Genomic DNA, 20,699 nt, shown 5'->3' with positions numbered 1-20,699 from the left:
ATCAAATACAGCGTGATACATGTCTAATCTTCACAAATCTCTTGTTTTTGTGGTTTGGACAATCCCACATATTTGATTCCTGCCTGTTAACACATTTTTCTTCAAGTGTTTTTGTTGGTACCAAATATTTCTGAGATTTGGTTCTTGGGATCCTCAGTGCGACAGCCCTAATTCAGCTGTTAGATACACCAAACATGATGATTGTTATTTCTCTAAACTATACAGCATTATTCAGAAGCATACAAAAATAGATCTGAGTAAGTTTATAGTTTGAAGACATCATACTGACTTAAACACGTTGTAATTCTAATCTGATGTTAGGGTCATATTGGTGTTTTGAGGATGCAGACCATTTTCAACAAAGCACTTAATCTTTATATTTTGTACCCCCATTTTCCCACATTATAGATTGTTAGATTTTTGACACACTTCCTATCCTTCAGTCAGCCCTGGTTTTGATATGAAAATCAGCTCACAGGAACTTGACAGTCTCACTAGAGTATTGCAGGGCTTCATTGTGCTTATTATAGGCTGAGATAGGCTCTTGTCAGGTGTTTTTCTGAAAAACAAAAGAATTTGCAACCTGTCTGTGTTACAATTTCATAAATGGCAGTAATGTTTAACAGTTGCAAGAACAATTTGAAAGTGAAACCCATTCAAGGAAGATGAGAAAATGTTGTGATGAATCTAACACATCATAGTATGCTCTGGAAAGTGGCAGTGATGACGGTGATAAACTGCATTGTGTACATGTGTTTTGCATCTAGTGGAGTCAAAGCACCATTGTTGGCTTTTTAAACCACTGTTTAGTCAGATATATATTTCACATGATTTTGGGCAAATGGTCAGCACAGAAGATCCGGAGCTGAATAAAAGAGAATTTCCCATCTGACTTTAAACAGCTGGGCTCGTCCCATCATGATTAAAATCTGGCTGAATCTGCAGGGGCTCCTGTAGTGTGTGTGATATGGGTAACACTGATCCCAGAATGCAAAGTAGCAACAGCCAAGTAGCATTAAACTTACAACATCTTGTCATATATAAAATTTATAATACAGTTTCAGTGTGATTCTGCGTCCCGTGGTGTATTGTTTGCTCTGTTATGGTGGAGGAAAAGATCATCATTCGTTTGAGCTTTCAGACGGGGTTTGTAACGTTACATACTCTGCTTTGATCAATATTGTTGCTTATAAGAAAAGGCTTATGATATGTAAAGCAGGAAACATTGCTGCAGCAGTAAACATTAAAGTGTAATTTTCAGTGGTTTTCTTTGAACGCAGTCCTTTGGCTTTGCATGTGGAACAAGTTTTAGCACCCCCTACCCCACCCCTCCTTTGAAGACGGCCTGAAGCCTGTGATGACTGGCATCAGTTTGAACTCAGAATGACTTGGGGGGGGAAAGTTGGTGAAGGCAAGTGCAGGTACTGTGATTATCTGCCGCTTCAGGGCTTCATAAACAGCCTATACAAGTGTACAGCAAGTTTGCTAATGTAAGCAGAAGTGCCTTGATCTCGTGTGCTCAGAGGACTCGGAACAGTGAGAGGATGCACGAGTACAACATAGTCTAAGAATTTATTTACAAACTTCCTGCTGAGGGTCCTGCAAAGCCACTTGATAAAAGTACATCTGACAGTTCCTGTCATTTTCCTTCTATTTGGGTCTTCTCAAGATTCATGAGGACACAAAGAAATTCTTGGACCTAAACAGGAAGCTTTATTCTGAAAGGGGCATCTTCACCTTCAGGCAATCCTAGGCATTCCTAGATGTGGAAAAAGCAACAACCAGTCATACTACATACACATGAACACAAACGGTACAGCAGAAGTAATTGAAGTGACTCATTGAGTTATTCCATGTGTTTTCAAAGCTTAATAGTCGCTACAAGTTACATAATACAAAAATTTTCTTTGGTTTATCTTCAGGCTATGTGGGATAAGACACGGTGTGTGTTCCACAGACGGGAACGACACGTTAATTTAATTCCAAATTATGCCAAAATTCCTCAAAATAGTGAACTTGTGAACATATAACATAGAGAGGACGCAAATACTTCTCATCTGCAACCATAACCAACATTGCTCCGTTCCTTTTTGAAGAGTCTAGATCTACATCTCTGCGTAGGCTGCACTCAGTCTTAAGTGCCATTCAGTTGTTTACATAATGACCAGTCTTTGAGGAAAAAGAGCTGCTGTCTTCTTTTAACAACACACTCCGCTCAAGTCATTATTGTCGCGCTTTCCGCCACTCACCATTCAGCACAGATTTGTGTTTAAATGGCTGTCACTGCGCGTAAAAAGAGCTTCTCTTATTCTCCAGCTTCTCTTCCCCTTGGGGCAGTTGTTGTAAGAAAATCAAACTCAAGAGGACATGTGTGAGACTGATGTCTGAATCATTGCTTCAGCTGCCCTGCATTGACCTTAACTCAGCTGAAAAGACTGATTACTGCACACCTGCATGAATGTGCTGGCTGTGTGCACTTGAAGATCCCACAGTAACTGGATAAGAAAGAAGAATTATCTGGAACCATATTGCTGGGATAAAACCAGTGGTACTTTTAACTGCCAAGCCTCTTGAGACCCAGAAGATTTTTTCTCTTTTTTTAATATTTGGAGGTTGTAAATTGTAAGTAACTGGGATGCAAAAAACGTGTCACATGTTTTTATTCTCAAACTGATATTTACTTTCTTATAACATGGTCCCTGTGGTGGATGTCGGGTCAATCTTTTCCACAGACATTGCAAGCCGCTATTAGTTAATGGTAAAACAATACATTTTCTTTTCAATTGTTTCCCATTTGATGAATTGTGGAAACAAATTTAAAACCTGCTCCACTGCCTGGCTGTCTTCGTCCCACTGTACTAACAGTTCAATATCTGGCTCTCCATCAGTAATTTTTTACAAAATCTTTTTCTGCCTCACTCAGTGCCTAAAGGCTGGAAAATACCTGAAAAGGAGAAGAAGCAAGTCCTACTGTTTCCCACAAAGGACATGGATTAAATGTGGATTTTGAAAGGCTTAAAATTTACATACGCTTCTTAAATCTTTCTGTAATAAAGTTTAGATTCATGAATAACAACAGCCTTATGAAGAAGAGAAACAATCTATCTTTCTAAATTTGATCTCTTAACTGCCATGAAACACTTACTCAGTACTCAACATTACTCCAAGTAAAGTCCAAATGAAGTCACGTTTCTTTCAGTTTGTAATAAATCAAACTTTATGTATATGTAAGACACTGAACAATTTTCAAGTCGTTTTTACTTATATTGCCTGTCTAATCTACTTAAACGAGTCTTTTTTTTATTTATTTCTTTTTTACTTAGAGTATTCATAAGATACATGTTAGGATTGCACAAAGCCCTTCACATCAATCAGTGTCCTTTTGTAACATTTAGACCTGGCTCTTGTAGGCTACATTTACAGCAAAGAGTACCATTCATGAGAAAGGCACAGAAAGCATCCACAGTGCTGAGATCGTCCAGAAGGCGTCATGGATAAAATCTAGTTAAAGATGTCTATCAGCCATCTCATGTGGAGGCCAGGGGGCTTACTGTGACCCTAAATAACTTGCCCAGCAGGGCTTGACAGTAACAGTTGCCCCGTTGCCCAAGGCAACCAGATTTGGACCGCTGTCAACAATTTAGTGTGGTCGGGTCGCCTCTGTCGGCAACAGTTTTTCCTGTGCTTAGAAAAGCAAAGCTGAATCCCCCTGTGCACGCTCTTCTCATGGAGTGAGTCCGCCTGATGAACCATTTCACTGTATGAGGAACTATAAAATTATGGGTAAAAATGTCAAATATTACCCTTATCAACTTTTTTGGAATAACACCAGGGTGGTAAAAATCTGGTCCAGATCAAAAACTGCTACAGAATCATCAAGCTGTTGCTCAAACCAGACTTGTGGGAGTTAAATATTCTGCATATTGTAATGTATCTTTCTGATCACATTACCTTGCAAATGTGAAATTTAAATGCAGTGACATTAGTCGGTCACTCTTACTTTTATTCTTGATTATTAATGAAGCTACACCAACTGTTCTTAATCAAAGCCATTCTATGTGTGTGCTTGTGTGTATGTTACAGAGAGAGAGAGAAAGAAATGCAGGTGAAACAGCTATGTCTTTTAAAGTTGTTTAACCCTTTATAGGGCACTCATTGAAATACTTAGAACTACCCTAGAACATTACTGGTGGTCATTACAAGACTTTTTCTTTTGTGAGTTTTTCAAAAAAATGTTTAATGTTATGGTGAAACTTAAGGTCAATGAAGTTACCATATACGGTTTCTTGCCGGTCTGCCATGTAGCCTGATTGTTGTCGTAGTTCTACTGTCGTAGTTCTACTGCCTCATGGTGAGGTAAGGGGCGGCATTTTGAACTCCCATTTAAGTTACCAAATATGGTCCCTTGCCCAATAAAGGGTTAACTCATAGAAATATGATCGATTAGACAAGTAATGGTGTTTTACATCACATTCACTGTGACAAACAGTGTTCATGGGGCAATACTCAGCATTTAAACAGTCCTGGATGGCATCAAAGTTTATGGTTCCCTAGCAGCTCTGTCACTCACTAACCCCAGACATTACCGGAGATGGCGTTAGGTTTGCTAAACACATTAGTTGGTTCCATTTTAAAAGTTTTTTTCTCTTGTAGCATTAAGAGTGAAAACATCCTGTTGATGTAAAATGTAAAGTATCTAAGCTAAGCATCTGAATAGGGTTATCATGGAAATAAATGTCACCAGTCCAACATACTTTATCATCCTCAACTAGATAAGATGCTTGGTTGCCACGTTGGCAGTCACTCCTGAAAGTTACACCGACATGCCCATCGTTGGATAAATTGTCAGTGTCATTAAGAGGAAGTTTAACAGCTTAACTTGTCAGTTGTGAGTCTTTATTCCCCACAGACTGCCATCAACAAGTTTGTTTTTTTCTAATTTAAGACAACAAAATGTTAACAGGCAGCAGACATTTCAAGACACTAACTGGTTTCACACTAAGAGCTTTTCCTTTGTGTATGAAAAATGGCTATTGAATGAAAATTAATCTGTCAGTTCTTTTGGCACCCTGACATGGAAGAGGGATGGAAAAAAGCGTTTTAATTCTTAAACCACTCAATAGATTTTAATGCATCCTCAAAATGAAGCTGACAATATGCACATTATCAAGAAATCATTTCACTCCTTAGTGTCTTTAAATACAGAGTGAAACCATGAGAAATGGGGATCAACTGCTCAGGGATTTAAGGTGTTCAAAGTCCATGCAGACGGTGAGCCGCTGCAAACATCACACATTTTCCCCTCGCATGTCAAAATTCAGAAACTCCTACAACCTTGAATCATGTCATTGAATCTTGCCATCAGTGAGCAGAAAGCTAATGTGACCTGACGGGTCAGTCACATCAGTCGAGCGTCTGTGCCCTTGGGGATTGAGAGATGTATTAGAGGGCAGGAGCTCTGCTGAGTATGTATGTGAAGAGCTTCCAAATCAAAGGCAGGGATCAAAGGGTTGTCTTTGTGGGTGTCCTTGATTACACACAATCACTCGGAGTAGGCTGAGAATCATCCTTCAGGAGTTTACCCATGAACACCCCAGCCAGGAAACCGTTTGCTGTGGTGCTGCCATTAAACTACAAGAGGCACAATCGTTCTGTCTGTCGGCATCGGTGCCGTGGTGGCACAGATCAGAATCGCTTAAGGAATGGTGAAACTAACCCCTTCAGATGGACAGTGTGGACTCATAGCAATTTCTTTTTTAACACCCATGGGTGTCTGATTCCCGCTGCAAATGGCAGACAGCCTGCTGTCAGATGGGATTAAGGAGAAAGTTACCTGTGTGCAGAAGCGTAGAAGGCCAAAAAGAGTCGAGTTCTGTGAGTTGCGAGTAATTCAGCTCTCAGATCAGGTTTAACATCATTTTCACCATTACTGAGTTCACTCTGCCGCAGAATATTAGATCATTTGCTAGAGGAAGATTTGTAGTCCAGGTGCCACTCAACTGCAGGGATTTTTTTGAAGTGTAACCAAGGAGCTGGATTTAAAAAGGTATTTCAATAAAGGTCCAATAAGTAACCTTTTGACCTTTTTATAAATTTGAGGTATATTGACACTGTCAGGTAGAATTCATGTATCTTGTAAATACCAACACTGTAGTAAAGCTACTGTTGGTCATATGTTTATCTATATTATATTGGAGTGTCAACATCAAGGACAACAATGGAAATAAGTCCAGGACATCGTTTTTCCCCCTAGAAAAAAGTCTGATATGTTGTATTTTATGAAAATATTAGAGCGTTACCAATACACCAAATTGAAGGACAGAAATCATTTGATTCTTTAGTGTTCTTTTGGGTTTTAATTCCATTGAAAACAGGCTAAAAGAAGATTATTTGCATACATTAACATGCATAATTTCAGATATTTCTCACCTTCAATACATCGGAGGTTGAAAGTAGATCAATGCTGAAAAAATATAAAAATAAGTACATGGTCCAGGTATCTTAAGCAGGTGTGCAGACTTGAAAATAGTGTTGCATCATTCAGCTCATAAGCAGGGCTGCATTGGTGAGGCTCTGTAGTTACAGGTGAAAGATGACCAGAGGTCCAGTTTGAGTAATGCATGTGTGTGAAGAGTAAACCAACAGAAAAATACACTGCACAGTTGTTTGTAATACCGTAAGACGGGGTTTTACAATCTGTAAAGTTACTACAGCAGTAATGCTGTTCATCCACTGTGGCAGCGATAGCCAAGTAAAGTAATCTACAGTACAAAGACTGTGCACTAGCATGTAATTCAATGGCCAAAGCATTGCCTTGCTGGATGTTATGTTTTAACTTTTTTTGCCAGATGACCCAGCGCTTTTAGCCTGAGGCATCTGTGTTGCTGTGCCAAAATAGTAGCCAAATTGAAATAAATGAGGCGAGTGCATGTTTTTGGACTCAACACAGCCTATAGTACAACAGCACGTTAGCAAACGGCTCATGAAATACACACAACATTACAAACGGATGGATTATCAACCACAGGGACAGATATAGGGATGTCTCATTAATGCCTCATTGTAACCTGTCAAAAAACATTAGGTCTTATTTTGGGTCAAGTAAAATCATGTAGTAGACGCACATGCGCACAATGCAAGCACACACGGTTGCACGCATACAATCAGTATAATTGGTAACGTTTCAGTGACCACTTAATTCATCACACTGCAGGTCTTGATTTATTCAGTTTGACAGAGACAGTGTTGTGATTTTCTGTTTCCTCTCAGCCTGAGTGTTGCAGGAGACGGAGTGAAAAACTTTGCACCTGCCACTCTCTTGTCACAACTACTGGCTGTCATCCATTCAAGCTCGTGCAGTTCTTAATATGTTTTATGATTATTTGCCTCCTCTTTTTTGAATAGTTCTCCCTCTATATTAACCTGTTGTTGTACCATATAGGATCTCAAGATGAAAAGATTTGAGAGTAATTATCTGATAACGAGTCAGATTCTCCCAACTTATGAGATGCATTTCTTCCTTGAGGTGCGTTCTGTCTTCAGCTAAGGAAATGATGTCAGAGGGCTGGTGTGTGATAAGATGAGACAGAAACCTTTTGGGCATGACTAATGCTACGGAGTCCAATTAAGCTGATGTCTTGTACCCACTGAATTAAATCACCCTGATATGATCCTGTCTGCCTGCGCATACATTTGCCTCATAAACTGATCACCTGAAGAAATAAAGATACAGAGAGCCTCACATATGCGCAAATCATCATTGTGCATCTCTTTTCTTTCTGCTGTTATTTCTACATCTAAAAATGTGCCTGCTCAATGCTCGCCAAAGCTCTCAAGTCAGGATTTGATGAATCTAACAGGGAAGACAGGAAGTGCAGGAAACCTGTCCTATAAAACATAAATGGTGTTGTCATGGCAGTTGCAAGAAACCGTTCTTAGGCAGGAAATTGACTAAATTAATAGTATGTTCAGCATTGTTAAAATTGGTGGCACTCTAAATGTGCTGAGACAGTGGGTTGCGTATGGGCTGGTTCACACAACTGCCACCAAACTACTGTGATTTCCTGTAACCGCTGCACCACACCTGCTGAGAGTGAATTTATGACTTAGTTAAGCTCTCTGAAGGCTGCAACAGCTTGCCAGTAAAATGATTGTTAGTCTAGAGGAAGCCATAAATCAAAACAGGCCTCAGCTTGTCATTATCTATTAATACTCTGCCACTCTAGAGCTCTGGAAACAGCCAGAATTCGCACGTTCTTGCCTTCTCCCAAGACTGGGAGATTTCCTGTGAAAGATGGAAGTAAAAGACAGCTCTTCAAAGTTTGCTCAGCTTTTGATTGATTTACTCATCCCTCCACGGTCTGCCATGTGCACTGACAGCTCAGGAGGTGGAACTGTGTTGAACGCCTTAATTGAACCGACTGCGCAGAGCTTAAATGCTGCAGGCACAAAACCCACACAATTAGGAAGGACTAATGACGTGGGATATCACCCATTATTTCTCCAAATAACCCATAGGGCTTTCTATATTTAGTATCACTAAGTCTTAATTAGTGATTAGGCAGAGGAAATCGAGTATTTAGCCGAAACTAAGCATCTTTACACAAGCCATTATTCTACATCTTTTGTTAAAACAAAATAGTGGTTGTATATAGGTCATTATTCAAAGACATGGTTTGAGCATCATCTTTGTTCTTGTGTTATTAAAAAGTTTCTCTGTCTTTTCAGAGCCAAGATGATATGCATGTCATCCACAACAATCAACTGGGTAAGTCTCGTTTTTCTAATGACCGTAGCACCAAATATAGGGAAGTAAGACAACTAAAAGAAATTTGCATTTAAGGGGGAACCCTGAAATAATTTACACTTTACTGTTTTTCTAACTTTTCTAACTAGGTAGGATAGGAGACCAGTAGGCATAGCTTTTGTGTCCCTTTAGCTATAGCTGTAATAGCCATGTCATCAAAAAGGAGCTGACCTACATGCGCCACATTAACTTTCTAGAAAATGAATATAAAATATGATGTATTGACTTGCTTTGTGCACACACCTGAAAGAGGTAATAACTGACCACATCTTTTTATCCTGTATGTTGTCAACTTAACCACAACAGGTTAAATTTCACTTCTGGACAAAAGTAAATGCTCTTTAATGGCAAAATGATGTGACGGAACATAATATCTGCTTTGATTGTCAGATGGATTTTAGCTTTGACCCCATAATTATATTACTTTTTTACAGTATTTAATCATAATTCTAATGTAAAGTGTAATGTAAGGTGTTATTAATGACTTTTATATGTGTTCATTTTTGTATCAATTATACTACTTTGTCAGTAGATATTTGGATCATTGTGCATCAGCTGGATGACATTCAAAGGCACGAACTATTACGGAGTCATTTCAGCTTTAAGAGAACTGTATGTTCAAAGGATAGAATACATTATCACTTGATATAGTCGTGGATAGTAAAATGAAAGATGTTGGACAGTGTGAAATTTAAATAGAAAATGCTATTAAGTGAAAATGGTAAAAAGGCTTTTGTCTGATGCCTGCCTTGAAAATTTAATCTTAAGAGTTCCACGGATTTTTTCATAAATGTAGTCCCCATCTCTTTATCGATTTGACAGCAACCAGGAATTTCACAAGTAGAGCAAATAAAAAGATCTCATGCATGCCTTTCATGCTTCAGGGGGCTCATACAATCACCATCTGAAAGTGATTTTCGGGAGCCTACAGAGGAGTTTGGAGCCAGTTCTCTGGACCTCTGCCTGTTGTTCACTCAACTGGGTCACCACAGACGCAAAAGCACACAAAAGCAACTTCATAATACTCTCATTTGGCACCTCAGCACAGAGAGGAAATACAAACAGACAGCTATCTGAAAAATGGAGCTTCACTATCTGGCACTGCCACAGTAATTCCCTTTGTCACACCAGAAAAGCTACGCTCGCCTGCAGAGAGTATTGTTTGTGGGCAGGAATTCAAAAGATGAATAAAGGAAAGTAGGACTTTCTATTGTTTTAACAATATAGTGAACATCAAAAGGTATAACAGGCTTTTTTATTTAAAGAAGATGGTGACCTTTTAAACAGAATTGGAAGTGATAACTTCAACATTGTTGCGAGCACAGGATGCCAAATCCAGAATTCAAGCCTGAATATTATGAGTCATTATACACAGTCTGTTCACATGTCCTCACAGGTCTCCATTATTACAAATCTTGAAAGCAAAGAAGCAGTGTGATTTGGCCACGTTGTGCTACATGTAGTGTTTTTATTTTTTCTTAAATATGCAACATGGCACATCTCAGCAACACAGATATCTGAAACCGTGGAGAACTTCACCCTACCTAAGGAGAAGAAATCATTTAAACCAGAAGCAATAGCGAGATACATAACTGTATTGTTAAAATATGAGTGCAAAAAAACAGTCACAGATGAAAATATTCTTCATCAGTTCCCAGGACCACAAATCCTTATTGATCGGAAAATAAGCTCCTACAGCACAATCAACAAATGTGTTTTTCACACATTTGTTTCCAAGATATTGTTTGGGCTTTCATTGCAGCTTCACACTTCCAGCCTAAATGTTAGCCAACAGGAGCGCACTCCTGCAATCAGCCATTGAATTACATTTATAAATGTAGAAATATCAAACTAAAACTGCATCTCTCTCCTCCTTGTTCTTCATCTTGTTGTTTTTCTTCTCTAAATCAGTTTATATTAAAGGATATCAAAGCAACGTTATATTCCTCAGCATTACAAAAATACAATATAAATCATAGTAATACAAATCGTGTAAGGCCTTTGGCTTCTAGCCTAATCAGTTCAGCCAATTAAGTTAATTTTCTGACTCATAGTCCGTAGAGGAAGGAAGACTGAGGAGAAAATAGATAAAATGATGTTTTATATGTGCAGAGTCACAGTGGAGGAATAATGGCAATGAATAATAATGCATGTAAAGAACTTTTTCAATTAAACCAATAGATTCAGATCATGTCCAGTGTTCTAACCTCCTGCTTGTGGTTTAGGACACACAGACATGAGCAGCTTATTGAGGTGAGGCATTTGGACAACAGTAGCTGTAAATGGACTGAGAAAAGTCTAAAGTTCCAGCCTGATTGAGCCTGTCTTGTCTGCTGTGCTCAATAGTAGATTCGAGGCAGTAATGTTCCTATCTCTTATTTCATGTCTAATTGGGGCAGTTTACAATCATGTTCGCTATTCACCCAGCCCACTGCAATGTATTACTTACTTTAATACCAGGCAGATTGTATACTCTATGCCTTTTTAAATGTAGGCAGCTATTACATACATTTCACATCCATTTTTTCTTTTTTAGTCGGTACAGATATCAAAGATTTTATCTGAAATATCACAGTTGGGTGTCTCCTTTATGAAATTCAAGATTTCATATTACAACCTGTTCCTGAAGGATTTTACTCTGACCCACTGAGACCTGGTAAGGAAATTGTATCATCTTACAGTAGAAGTCACAAATGTACAGCTTTTTTTTCCTGGGTTTCATTAGACAGATTGTGTCTTCCCTCACTAATGCGGAGACGGTGATTTATGGCTAAAATCATGCTGCATACTCTGTGCTCTCCAAGTGACATCATAGAGAATTCATGTGAATTTCTTGTGTAAGCTGTTAGTTGTTTGTGTAGGTGGAAATAAAGCTTAACACAGAAAGCTTAATGTGATGTCCTTACTTACTAAAAAAAACTGTTGTGTGCTTTACACTATGGTTTAGTGGCGCTACAGTGGGGAAGAAATTGGTAACTTTACTTCTGCTCTCTTTTGTTTGTTCAAGCCATGGCCTGTGCTTGTATTTTTTATCATTGAACTTTGTTGCAAAAAATACAAATGCAGATGTAAACCTTCGTTTTTTTACTTAAAGGAATAGCACTAAAATCAGATGTTTACTGTTGGTGTTGTAAAAAGAATAAATGACCTAAAGGTTTGGTTCTTTATCTGTGGAAGAAAGACAGCAGATACAAGGCCCATTGCCAAAAGGTGTTTTTACGGTGAATTTGCTTGAACAGTATGAACAGTATTGCTTGAGAGCGCAGATGTGCCAGAATTTAAATAAGGTTATCACTGTAACAGTAATTAAGCCCAAGAAAGCAGTGCTACTGTCCCATCTGCAGCTGTATAACGGTACATTCATGAAGTGGCTTGTAGCCAGCTTCCTCAGGCCAGGGGGATACACGTTGTGTCTTCAAGAAGGTACAATGTTCACAAGATGTTTATTGAACCCTTCCTGCGTACCAGCTAACATCCCCTTTGTGTGTATTTACTTTTCCTCATTTTCTCTCTTGCATTCTCTCACATTTCCTGTAGTGTCTGGCTGCACGCCAACTCTAGTACCTGCTTTTCTTTATTTATTCCCCTGAACACGGCTGATAACTTTATTTGCTAAATGAAAAGAAAATCACACATCCATCCTCAAAAATGTCCCAGACAGTGCTGGCATATATTACTTTATGGGGTGTGAAATCGTGCATCTTCAAAAAAAAACAAAAAAAAAAACAGATTAGCTTTTCAGAAATGACGATAAAACAAACTTATTTTCAAGTGGTGTCTCATCCATCTTCGAAATACTATTATAGATAATGAATGGATTCCGTAAGCAAAACCTGGAATAAGTTCTGCGTTAATTGCCTGAGCTTCCTGAATTATTGATGCTAAGTGAGGTTTAAGGGTTGACTTCAGCACTCATTAGTCTTCAACAGAGTTGTCCATGGAGCCATGAACTCTAGAGAACCTCTAATGAGTATGATTATCACAGGTTGGAGACCCTTTTTTTTTTCCAACCTTTATCCATTGCATCTACTATGTGATTGTTTTGTATGCGTGTTTTTGCGTTACTACTTGGAGAGAATTGTAATGAGTCAATTTTTACAGGAGAGTGACTTTTCCCTCTGATGGCTTTCCTCTTGTGCATGTCTCTTTCATATGCACTCTCTCTCTCTCTCTCTCTCTCAGCGCATCTCCATATCTCCCTCTATTGGTTTGCTTCCTCATTTCCCTTCCTTTCAGCCCCTCCCCCCACCTGTCTGCTGTTTTCCTCTGTTTTGCTGAGAGATTTTTATGACACTGACCTTTTCAGCAGTAAGCTGAAAGTTAAATACACCATGCTCTCTATTGATCTTGTGCGAGGCAATTAAAAGTCTGTGTTAATATGAGAAGAAGGCTGATAGGAAATCGTTTCACTGAATGCATGACACATAGGCCTGTGCCACACTAGATGATTGCCTATAGGGAAGGTAAATTATATTTATATGGCTAAATCAAACTCTCAGCAGCCTAAAAAGTTTGCTATATTGAATTTGGGCTTCCAGATTGAATATCACCGGATGTCTGTGGATTGGCTATTAAATCCTGGTGCTGTCTGGTGTGACGGTCATGGTTAGTTTGGTCAGGAAACTGCAACCCAATTCTCTTCGGTGTAGTATGTCTCTCTGATGCACAGTTTCAGACGTGAGGAAGAGAGAGATGGAGAGGAATTTGTAGGAGAAGGATGATTCTGGGCCATCTTGTCTCTGGGAGTCCAATGATGTGAGTCACTGGAGTGTAGCAGGTTTTACACCAGCACAATCAGCTGCTGGCTGGGGAGTCAGGCCTGCTGACTATGGAAATGATCTATTGACATCTTCTGTCATCTCTGAATATGTGCTGGCGATGAAGAGCTCCAGATATGTCATGACAGTTTCATTGTTCCCACAACAGCCTAATGGCCACACTTGCAGGATCTTATCCCTATTTGTCATTGAAATTGCGCTATTGATCTACTTTCTATCCTCATGTTCCACCTTTTTTCCTTCAGAAGTAGCTTTAAAATCTTGCTCACCCAAACTTATCCACACATTCATTTCGGTTTGCATGCCACAGATGTGTGATTATGTGGGTATGGAGACTCTCTAGGCTGAAATGAAACATTCCTGTGACAGCTCTGGTGACTACGCACACCTGCTCAGTGACACTGATGGAGATGACAGAGCTGCAGGAGTGCCTAGAGGTCAGTGTACTATGAGTTCCTCTGCCACTTGGCAACGTCTGCCATCCTGCTCTAAGGAAGTGTCACTATTGATTTGTGTCAATGAGGTGACAGCACCGCAGGGCCAGACCACTACAAGAGCACACAATCTACATTCAAGTGCAGATATTAAATTCACCCTCCTGGTTGTGTGCATACTAGAAATACCAACATTTTTCAGTTTATTGTCCTTGATTTTATTTTTTAATCAGTCTGATCCATTGCCCTCTAGTATTCAAAGAAGGCGAGGGAATGAGTTAACACTTCACACAGAGTTTACCGTAGACCAGATGGTGATGGCCTTTAAACAGTGGCTCCATGCATTGAGGAAAAGCATCAGATCAAAAAGAGAAGGAGGCACAATTCTCCTGTGTCTCATTTCATCCAATATATTTCAAGGCTGATACCGTCTTTTTTTCTTTTCTATGGAGTGGCCTCTGTGGAATACTGAATGAGTGAGGGGTGATGAACGAACACCAGACTCGCTTTTGCTTTCTAGTTCCGTCAGTCTGGGAAAATAAAATCATCTGTTCTGAGGTGACCGGGGCTTTGGCTTCATCTCCCCTGGAACGTTCAGTGTCTTTCATTCAAGGCATATTATTGTCAGCCAAGCAGCATCCATGGATAATTGCACTTAACTACCAAAACAAAATGCTTTGTGACTTGTTTGGCCCGAGGGTGCTGCTTCACATCTTTGCCCCACTATTAAATAGATGAATTGATTGCTTACTTTCACCTCTAGAAACGCTGCTATTAAATAACTAGAGTTACTACTGCAAGCTCTAATAGAATTGCCTCTGACAATTGTGAAACCGGACCATCCAAGAAAACATTAGATACATTTTGCCAAGCACCCAGAGTCACCCTAACTAAGTAAAAAGTGTCATTTATATCGCACTTTTTAAAAATGGAAGTTAAAATATGTTTTACAGGAGAAAGGAAAGAGAGCGAGGGAGACGAGACTTAGTCTACAGCTACTGAATGCTAACAGCATGTGAATTTATTTAAACAACTAGGCAAAGTGTACAAACCATTGACAAAAAATTCTGGTACAAAAATCAAGAAAATAAGGTTGTTTTTTTTTACCAACTTTGCAGAACACCACTCAGAATGTCTTAGCAACCATCTACCAACACCTGAATGACCACATCGAACACCCAAGCCAAGCAAACCGCCCCAATACCTTAGCAACCACTTGAAATGTGCTAGCAATGTGTAGTTTTTTCAGCCCAGAGGAATCCTTGAGTAAGCTCACCTATCCACTACAAAATGTGTAGTAGCATCCTTGGCACAGTAGGCGTTGCCCTATTAAATACAGGTAGAAGTATTGATTGTGCATTTGTAATCTGGCTTGGGCTGCTATGAGCGTCAAGGGAATGCACAAAGGTGATTTTTACCTAAAAGACGAAGGACAGAGAAATGATGGAGGTGAAGTAAGAAGGGCACTATAACAGGATTTTTCCTTTTCCCCTTTTCTCCCCGTTGTTTGATGATTAATCGAAACCCATTAGTGTGGAGCCGAGGCCAGTGAATTCAGTCTTAATTAGTTTCTTTTTTTACCCCTCATTCTCCTTTGCTTTGACATGGGGTGCGCATTATCTACACAATGAGGGATTGGCAAACTGCTTATCTGATTTTGCTGTTGGTCTCATGCAGCTGGTATTATTGCTGTACTGTGCAGTATCAAGAGGCTAGTACCTCATCTGGGGCTTTAAAATGTACTGCTTTCTGTGAAACCAGATGCACACACACGTACGCACACATAGTCATTCATTTAGCAAACTCAGCAGAAGGACATTTAGAGGTGGTTTAGTGGTATTCACTCTCTAAGCTCGGCTCTCGGTGGAGGTTAGATCTGTAGGGAGATGGACATGCTGAGATTTAGCAAGTAAATCCCCCCTCACTAGAGCTCCAGGATCAATGGGATCTTTGTTATGAGCAGAGCAAAGGGGCGACACACCCACCAACACTTAATTAAAAAGATCTGACACAGATACTGTACTCTGACATAGTGTCTACCCCTGACCCCACATCTAATATCTGAACCAAGAGTGGGAATAGGTTCAAGTAGTGTAATCGAGGTGGAGGCAGTCCATCTAATCCTGCCATTGTCAGCACTCGCCCTTCCCCTCTTTCCTTGTACTGCCTTTGCACAGCTATTCCAATGGGAAGATTATAGACCTGTCAGCAGTGGCTGGTACTTATTTATGTTTGGAAATGCTAAAATGCCCTTAGTCAGCAAATTGTGATAAGCTTCATGGGTAAAACTCATCCTGGTAATCATAATTTATTACAAGGTATACTCTTTATGACTATATTCTGTACAAATACTTAAATAGCTAATTAAAATGTCTCATGCAAGTGAGAATTATTTGGCACAAAGCCTGTTATGTTTGTTCTGAGCTCAAATGAGGAGGAAAATACCCATAAAAAGTCCTGCACATCTCATTACTGGGACGTCTCTGAGCTGCCTGTCATAGCAGGAAAACTTTGACATCTCTTCAGCTTTTCTTCTTACTTCACACCCGAATATTGGTTCCCACCTCTCAGCTCTAAATCCTCGAAAAGCCTTTTTGTTGTCACAGTCATTCCAGCCAGGTGCTGCAGACTTCATTTTGATGTGAGGGACAGCTTACAGGATTTAGGGGTTGTCGAATGTAATTGTACAGAGCCAAAGACAAAATGACAGATATTTTTTTTTATTCCTTCCCCCTTGGCCCTTTGGTCTAGTTTTGATTGTACTGGTCGTGAGAGCCACAGGGTTTATGTGGACTTGTTTGTGCAGCCAATGTCATTCTTCACACAGCTGTGTTACTTTTACTACCCTGCAAATGGATTTCACATGAAGAGGAATTGCAGCAGGCTGAGCCAATGACAAAGATGGTATCTACACATGATGTCAGAATTAGAGTAGCCTGTACTAGCAGTTTTTAAACTGACAATATTGAGCTTGTGGCTCATTGTTAACCTTGGCCTTAATATGCAGTACCAATACTGCGGTTTACTGCATCTGTGTCATTCAGCCAGAAGTGGACAGCTGGGCACAACCTTTTGGGTGTTACACTACCTCAGAAAAAGACTCTTCTGACTGCTAATCTTTTATTAAGTAACACAGCTTGGGATGTGACATTTACATACTCTCTCCCCAAGCCAATTAAGCTCTTGATGTGCTGGTTTTTATCACCAGGCCAATAATAGAGATTAGCAAAAACCATCGCATTTATTCCGACTGTGGCTCTTATCTTGTCTCGCTCTCAGAAGGTCATCGATTGCCATGATCCTTTTTCACAGTATGTGAGCAGTCGCACATCTCTGTCCTTTTTGTGTTCCTCCAGACCTGCGGGAGATAGTCTTCGTGTTCCAGAGTCAAAGCAACTCCTTCCATGTGAGGCAGGCAGAAAGACTGAGAGCAGACTTGCTGAAGCAGGCACACAGTCTCACAGAGGTAAGATTCAAGATGTCTTTCACTCATGCACATGTGCCCTCAGTTTGGCAATCAAAACACACATGAAAGCTTAGATACTTTTTTGAAGAAATATGCATTGGTAACAATCTTGCCTTGCAGCAAAAGGCACATCCGAATACAAGTAAGCTGCACATACCGCCACATGGTGTCAGCACTGATTTTTGATGGTGTACAAATGATGCAAGTGTTATTTTATGTGGTATTTCATTAGCTGACACACTGAGGCAGTTAATGATGTTACCTGTGGTTCTTCTGTCTGTCACTGACTTCAGAGGTGCTCCTTGTGTGGCAATGATGTATCGGACACTTGGGTGCACAAAGCATCACGTCAGCAGGGGCATTCATCGATAACTCTAGCCCAGCTCATGGTAGCGGGACTGAGCTGCCACCAAACCGTAGCACTCACTCTTCTTTATATATCACTACCCCACTGAAAAGGAAGAGACTTATGGGCCAGTGTCTGTTTCCCTTTTTCCCACTCTTAGTTGCTGCGATGTTTTTCCAAGCACTTCATTGTTTACCAGTGATCCCTCTGACTTAGTTTGCTGAGCTGGGCGCTCGGAAGCAATCGATGGCACAGCTACAGAAAAACTCACCGATTACTCTATCGTGATCCGTGGCGGCATTTGAAATCGGTACTCTGAATGTATTCATTTAACTAAATAGCAAAGTGTAAGATAAAGTGTGTTGATCTTCTGCCGCTAAGTGTAACTGTTCAGTAAAGCGTCTTATTTCACCTGTGAAGCATTGTGTGACAAACAATCAAAGTCAGTCTTATAGAAAAACAGGAAAAAGTGTCCGTAGCAAGTCTGACTTTGTTACATTTGACTTTGTTACTTGGTCTATTTTTATGCAACTGGCCTCAGGCCTCTTTTCGGTAAATGTTTAATGAGATGTGATGATCATCCAAAGGCATATGTTCATCTTAATGAACGTTGTAATTCCTGATTATAATTCTGATATTCCAAAAAAGGCTGGGGGGAGGTGGAACTACATTTCCTCCTGGGCCATCAGCTGAGTGAAGGCATGTAATTTGTAACTCTTCGGTAAGCATATCCACAGGGAGACACAGAGCACATTTACAGGTCAAAATGCCTGTTGTTTCCATTCATTAAATGTCCTCAGAGCCAGATGAAATTTGGTGCAATACATGAGTTATATTCCGTTTGGTTAAGTAGTGAATGCAGCATTGCTAATGACAATATTACACTTAGTTAGATGAAGCAACTGCTTGCTGTGTTCCCTGCATCAAGAGACCAATTAAAACTCCTATTTGGGTTCATATTTCTGTGGTCATGCATTTGTCGTTGTTGCTGTCTCAGTCTCCTCCACTGCTGGATGTCACATACCTTTAATCTAAAGTATTGACTGACTGTACCAGACTGAGAGAGAAAAATATATAAATAATCCCAGTGAGTCATTATGTCTCTGTTTAGCGCTGTTATTATGGTTTGAAAGTAATTTAGTGTGGCACATCGTTTCAATATCATGCTCTTGGAAAAGTGCTGGACATCTTATTTTTTTGTCTCCTATTTGTCAACAAAAACACTGAAGTCCTGCACTCCACCTTTTACACAATACAAAGGACAAAATAAGAATTTATGCAACCGCTCACTTCCTCATTTTATTATGATTTGACTCTGAAAAGTCAAATTTTGTCTTGTGTTTCCTGTAATGCATCGTGCAATCAATTTGTGCCAGTAGATAATATTTGTCATGAATAGATGAAGTTACAGTAATGGGCATGACATTTTATGGGATGAGACAGACTTTATGAATATCACATCATGTTGCGTTTGTCTTTACGATCTCAGAGATGTCTAGTGTTTCGTATCTGTTGCATGCAATTACACAAACTAAGTCCAGGGAGAATTTTAATTAGCAACTTCTCTAAGAGGCAGCAGTGCAGGTTTGACAGGTTTTCAAAGAGATTCAGACACAGACTCAAATGCTCAAAATGCGCTTCTTCACAGAATCGGTGTTAATACCTTTAGCCACAGGTGTACCCAGAAAGCACTCAGAGGGCGAATGCTGTACCCACACCAAGGCTGCAGAGTCCTCAAAATGTTAGAGACGATGTTGAAAATTTGAATCTCTATAGAGGAGTAATGTAACCAGAAGTGAAATTAAATAATGTCTGTGACCACCTGTACAAATACCTAAAACTTTTGTTAAATGCCAAATGGAAAAGGGCGATTTGCAAAAGGGAGAGAAAATGGAAAAGCAGAATTACATATATTGATATTTAATTTTCTTATATATTCTTATATAGTTTTCATTTTCCTTTTCCATTACACATTACTATTCAAGCTTATACATTTGAGACTTTGCGTTGCATACTTTTTGCAATTACATTTAAGATTTTCTGTGTTCTATTCAGGACCTTTTTAATTTTATTCTCATTTTGAGTCTTAATTTAACTTTTGGGGTAATATCCCCCGTAGATCTGCATCAGAATATACAGAGTGATAAAAAAACAATGTGAAGTGAAATCAGAAGTTTATGAAAAACATTACAAATGTCTTGCAATGTTTAAGAGTCTTGAATACCCATCAAATCTTGTTTCTTGTCTCTTAGACCATGGTCCAACTGTACAGAAAATGTATTTTAAAACTGTTTAACACTAGAGATATGCTGCTAAAAAGGACACAGGAATGGTTTTCAGTCCTTTCAGTTGTAACTACAGCAGAGATGAAATGGCCAGCTTTGAAACTAGTAGAAGACAAGTAATTGCCAGCCAGTTGTTAAAACTGTGTCTGAGTTACAGCAGTCTGCTGGTGCTGGATTTCACAGAATAAAAATGCAGCAGAAAAATAAAATAAAACAGAAGTAAAAACTGTTATTACTTTAGTGAAATTAGAGTATAAGATAAAATCTTAACTCTGCAGTGTGTCTTATTTTCTACCGCCCCACCTTCTTAAGCCAAAGATGAACCAGCCATCCACCACTTCACCCCCACCTCCAAGGCACAACACACACAAGCTTATAATTCTGCTACTTAACAGTCTTAGAGGGTGTTCCTGGGATACTGCAGGAAAAAGATCAAAGCCAAATAATACAAGAGATTTGCGTAGTTTGTAGCTCTTAAACATGTTTGATGTACAGTTTGTTGCGGTGCATTACCACGGAGAGCTTTGCGTAAAGCCCTTTAATGTCTTGAAAATGAATCAGTTTTGAGATATACAGAACGACAG

At 39.5% G+C, this 20,699-nt stretch overlaps 1 protein-coding gene across 1 annotated transcript in view; it reads left to right on the top strand.

Moving 5' to 3' along the window:
- The window catches only part of b3glcta (beta 3-glucosyltransferase a), a 53,119-nt gene that overhangs the window by 9,287 nt on the left and 23,133 nt on the right, over window positions 1–20,699 (top strand). Inside the window, exons 3-4 of the mRNA XM_070829579.1 lie at window positions 8,728–8,767; window positions 17,375–17,484. Coding sequence (XP_070685680.1) covers window positions 8,728–8,767; window positions 17,375–17,484 — 150 coding nt within the window. The remainder of the gene's footprint in view (window positions 1–8,727; window positions 8,768–17,374; window positions 17,485–20,699) is intronic.

Source organism: Pempheris klunzingeri, chromosome 4 (assembly GCF_042242105.1).
Source record: "Pempheris klunzingeri isolate RE-2024b chromosome 4, fPemKlu1.hap1, whole genome shotgun sequence".
NCBI lineage: Eukaryota > Metazoa > Chordata > Actinopteri > Acropomatiformes > Pempheridae > Pempheris > Pempheris klunzingeri.
Note: the sequence above shows the minus strand (reverse complement) of the source record. Positions and strands in the feature narration are given on the sequence as shown.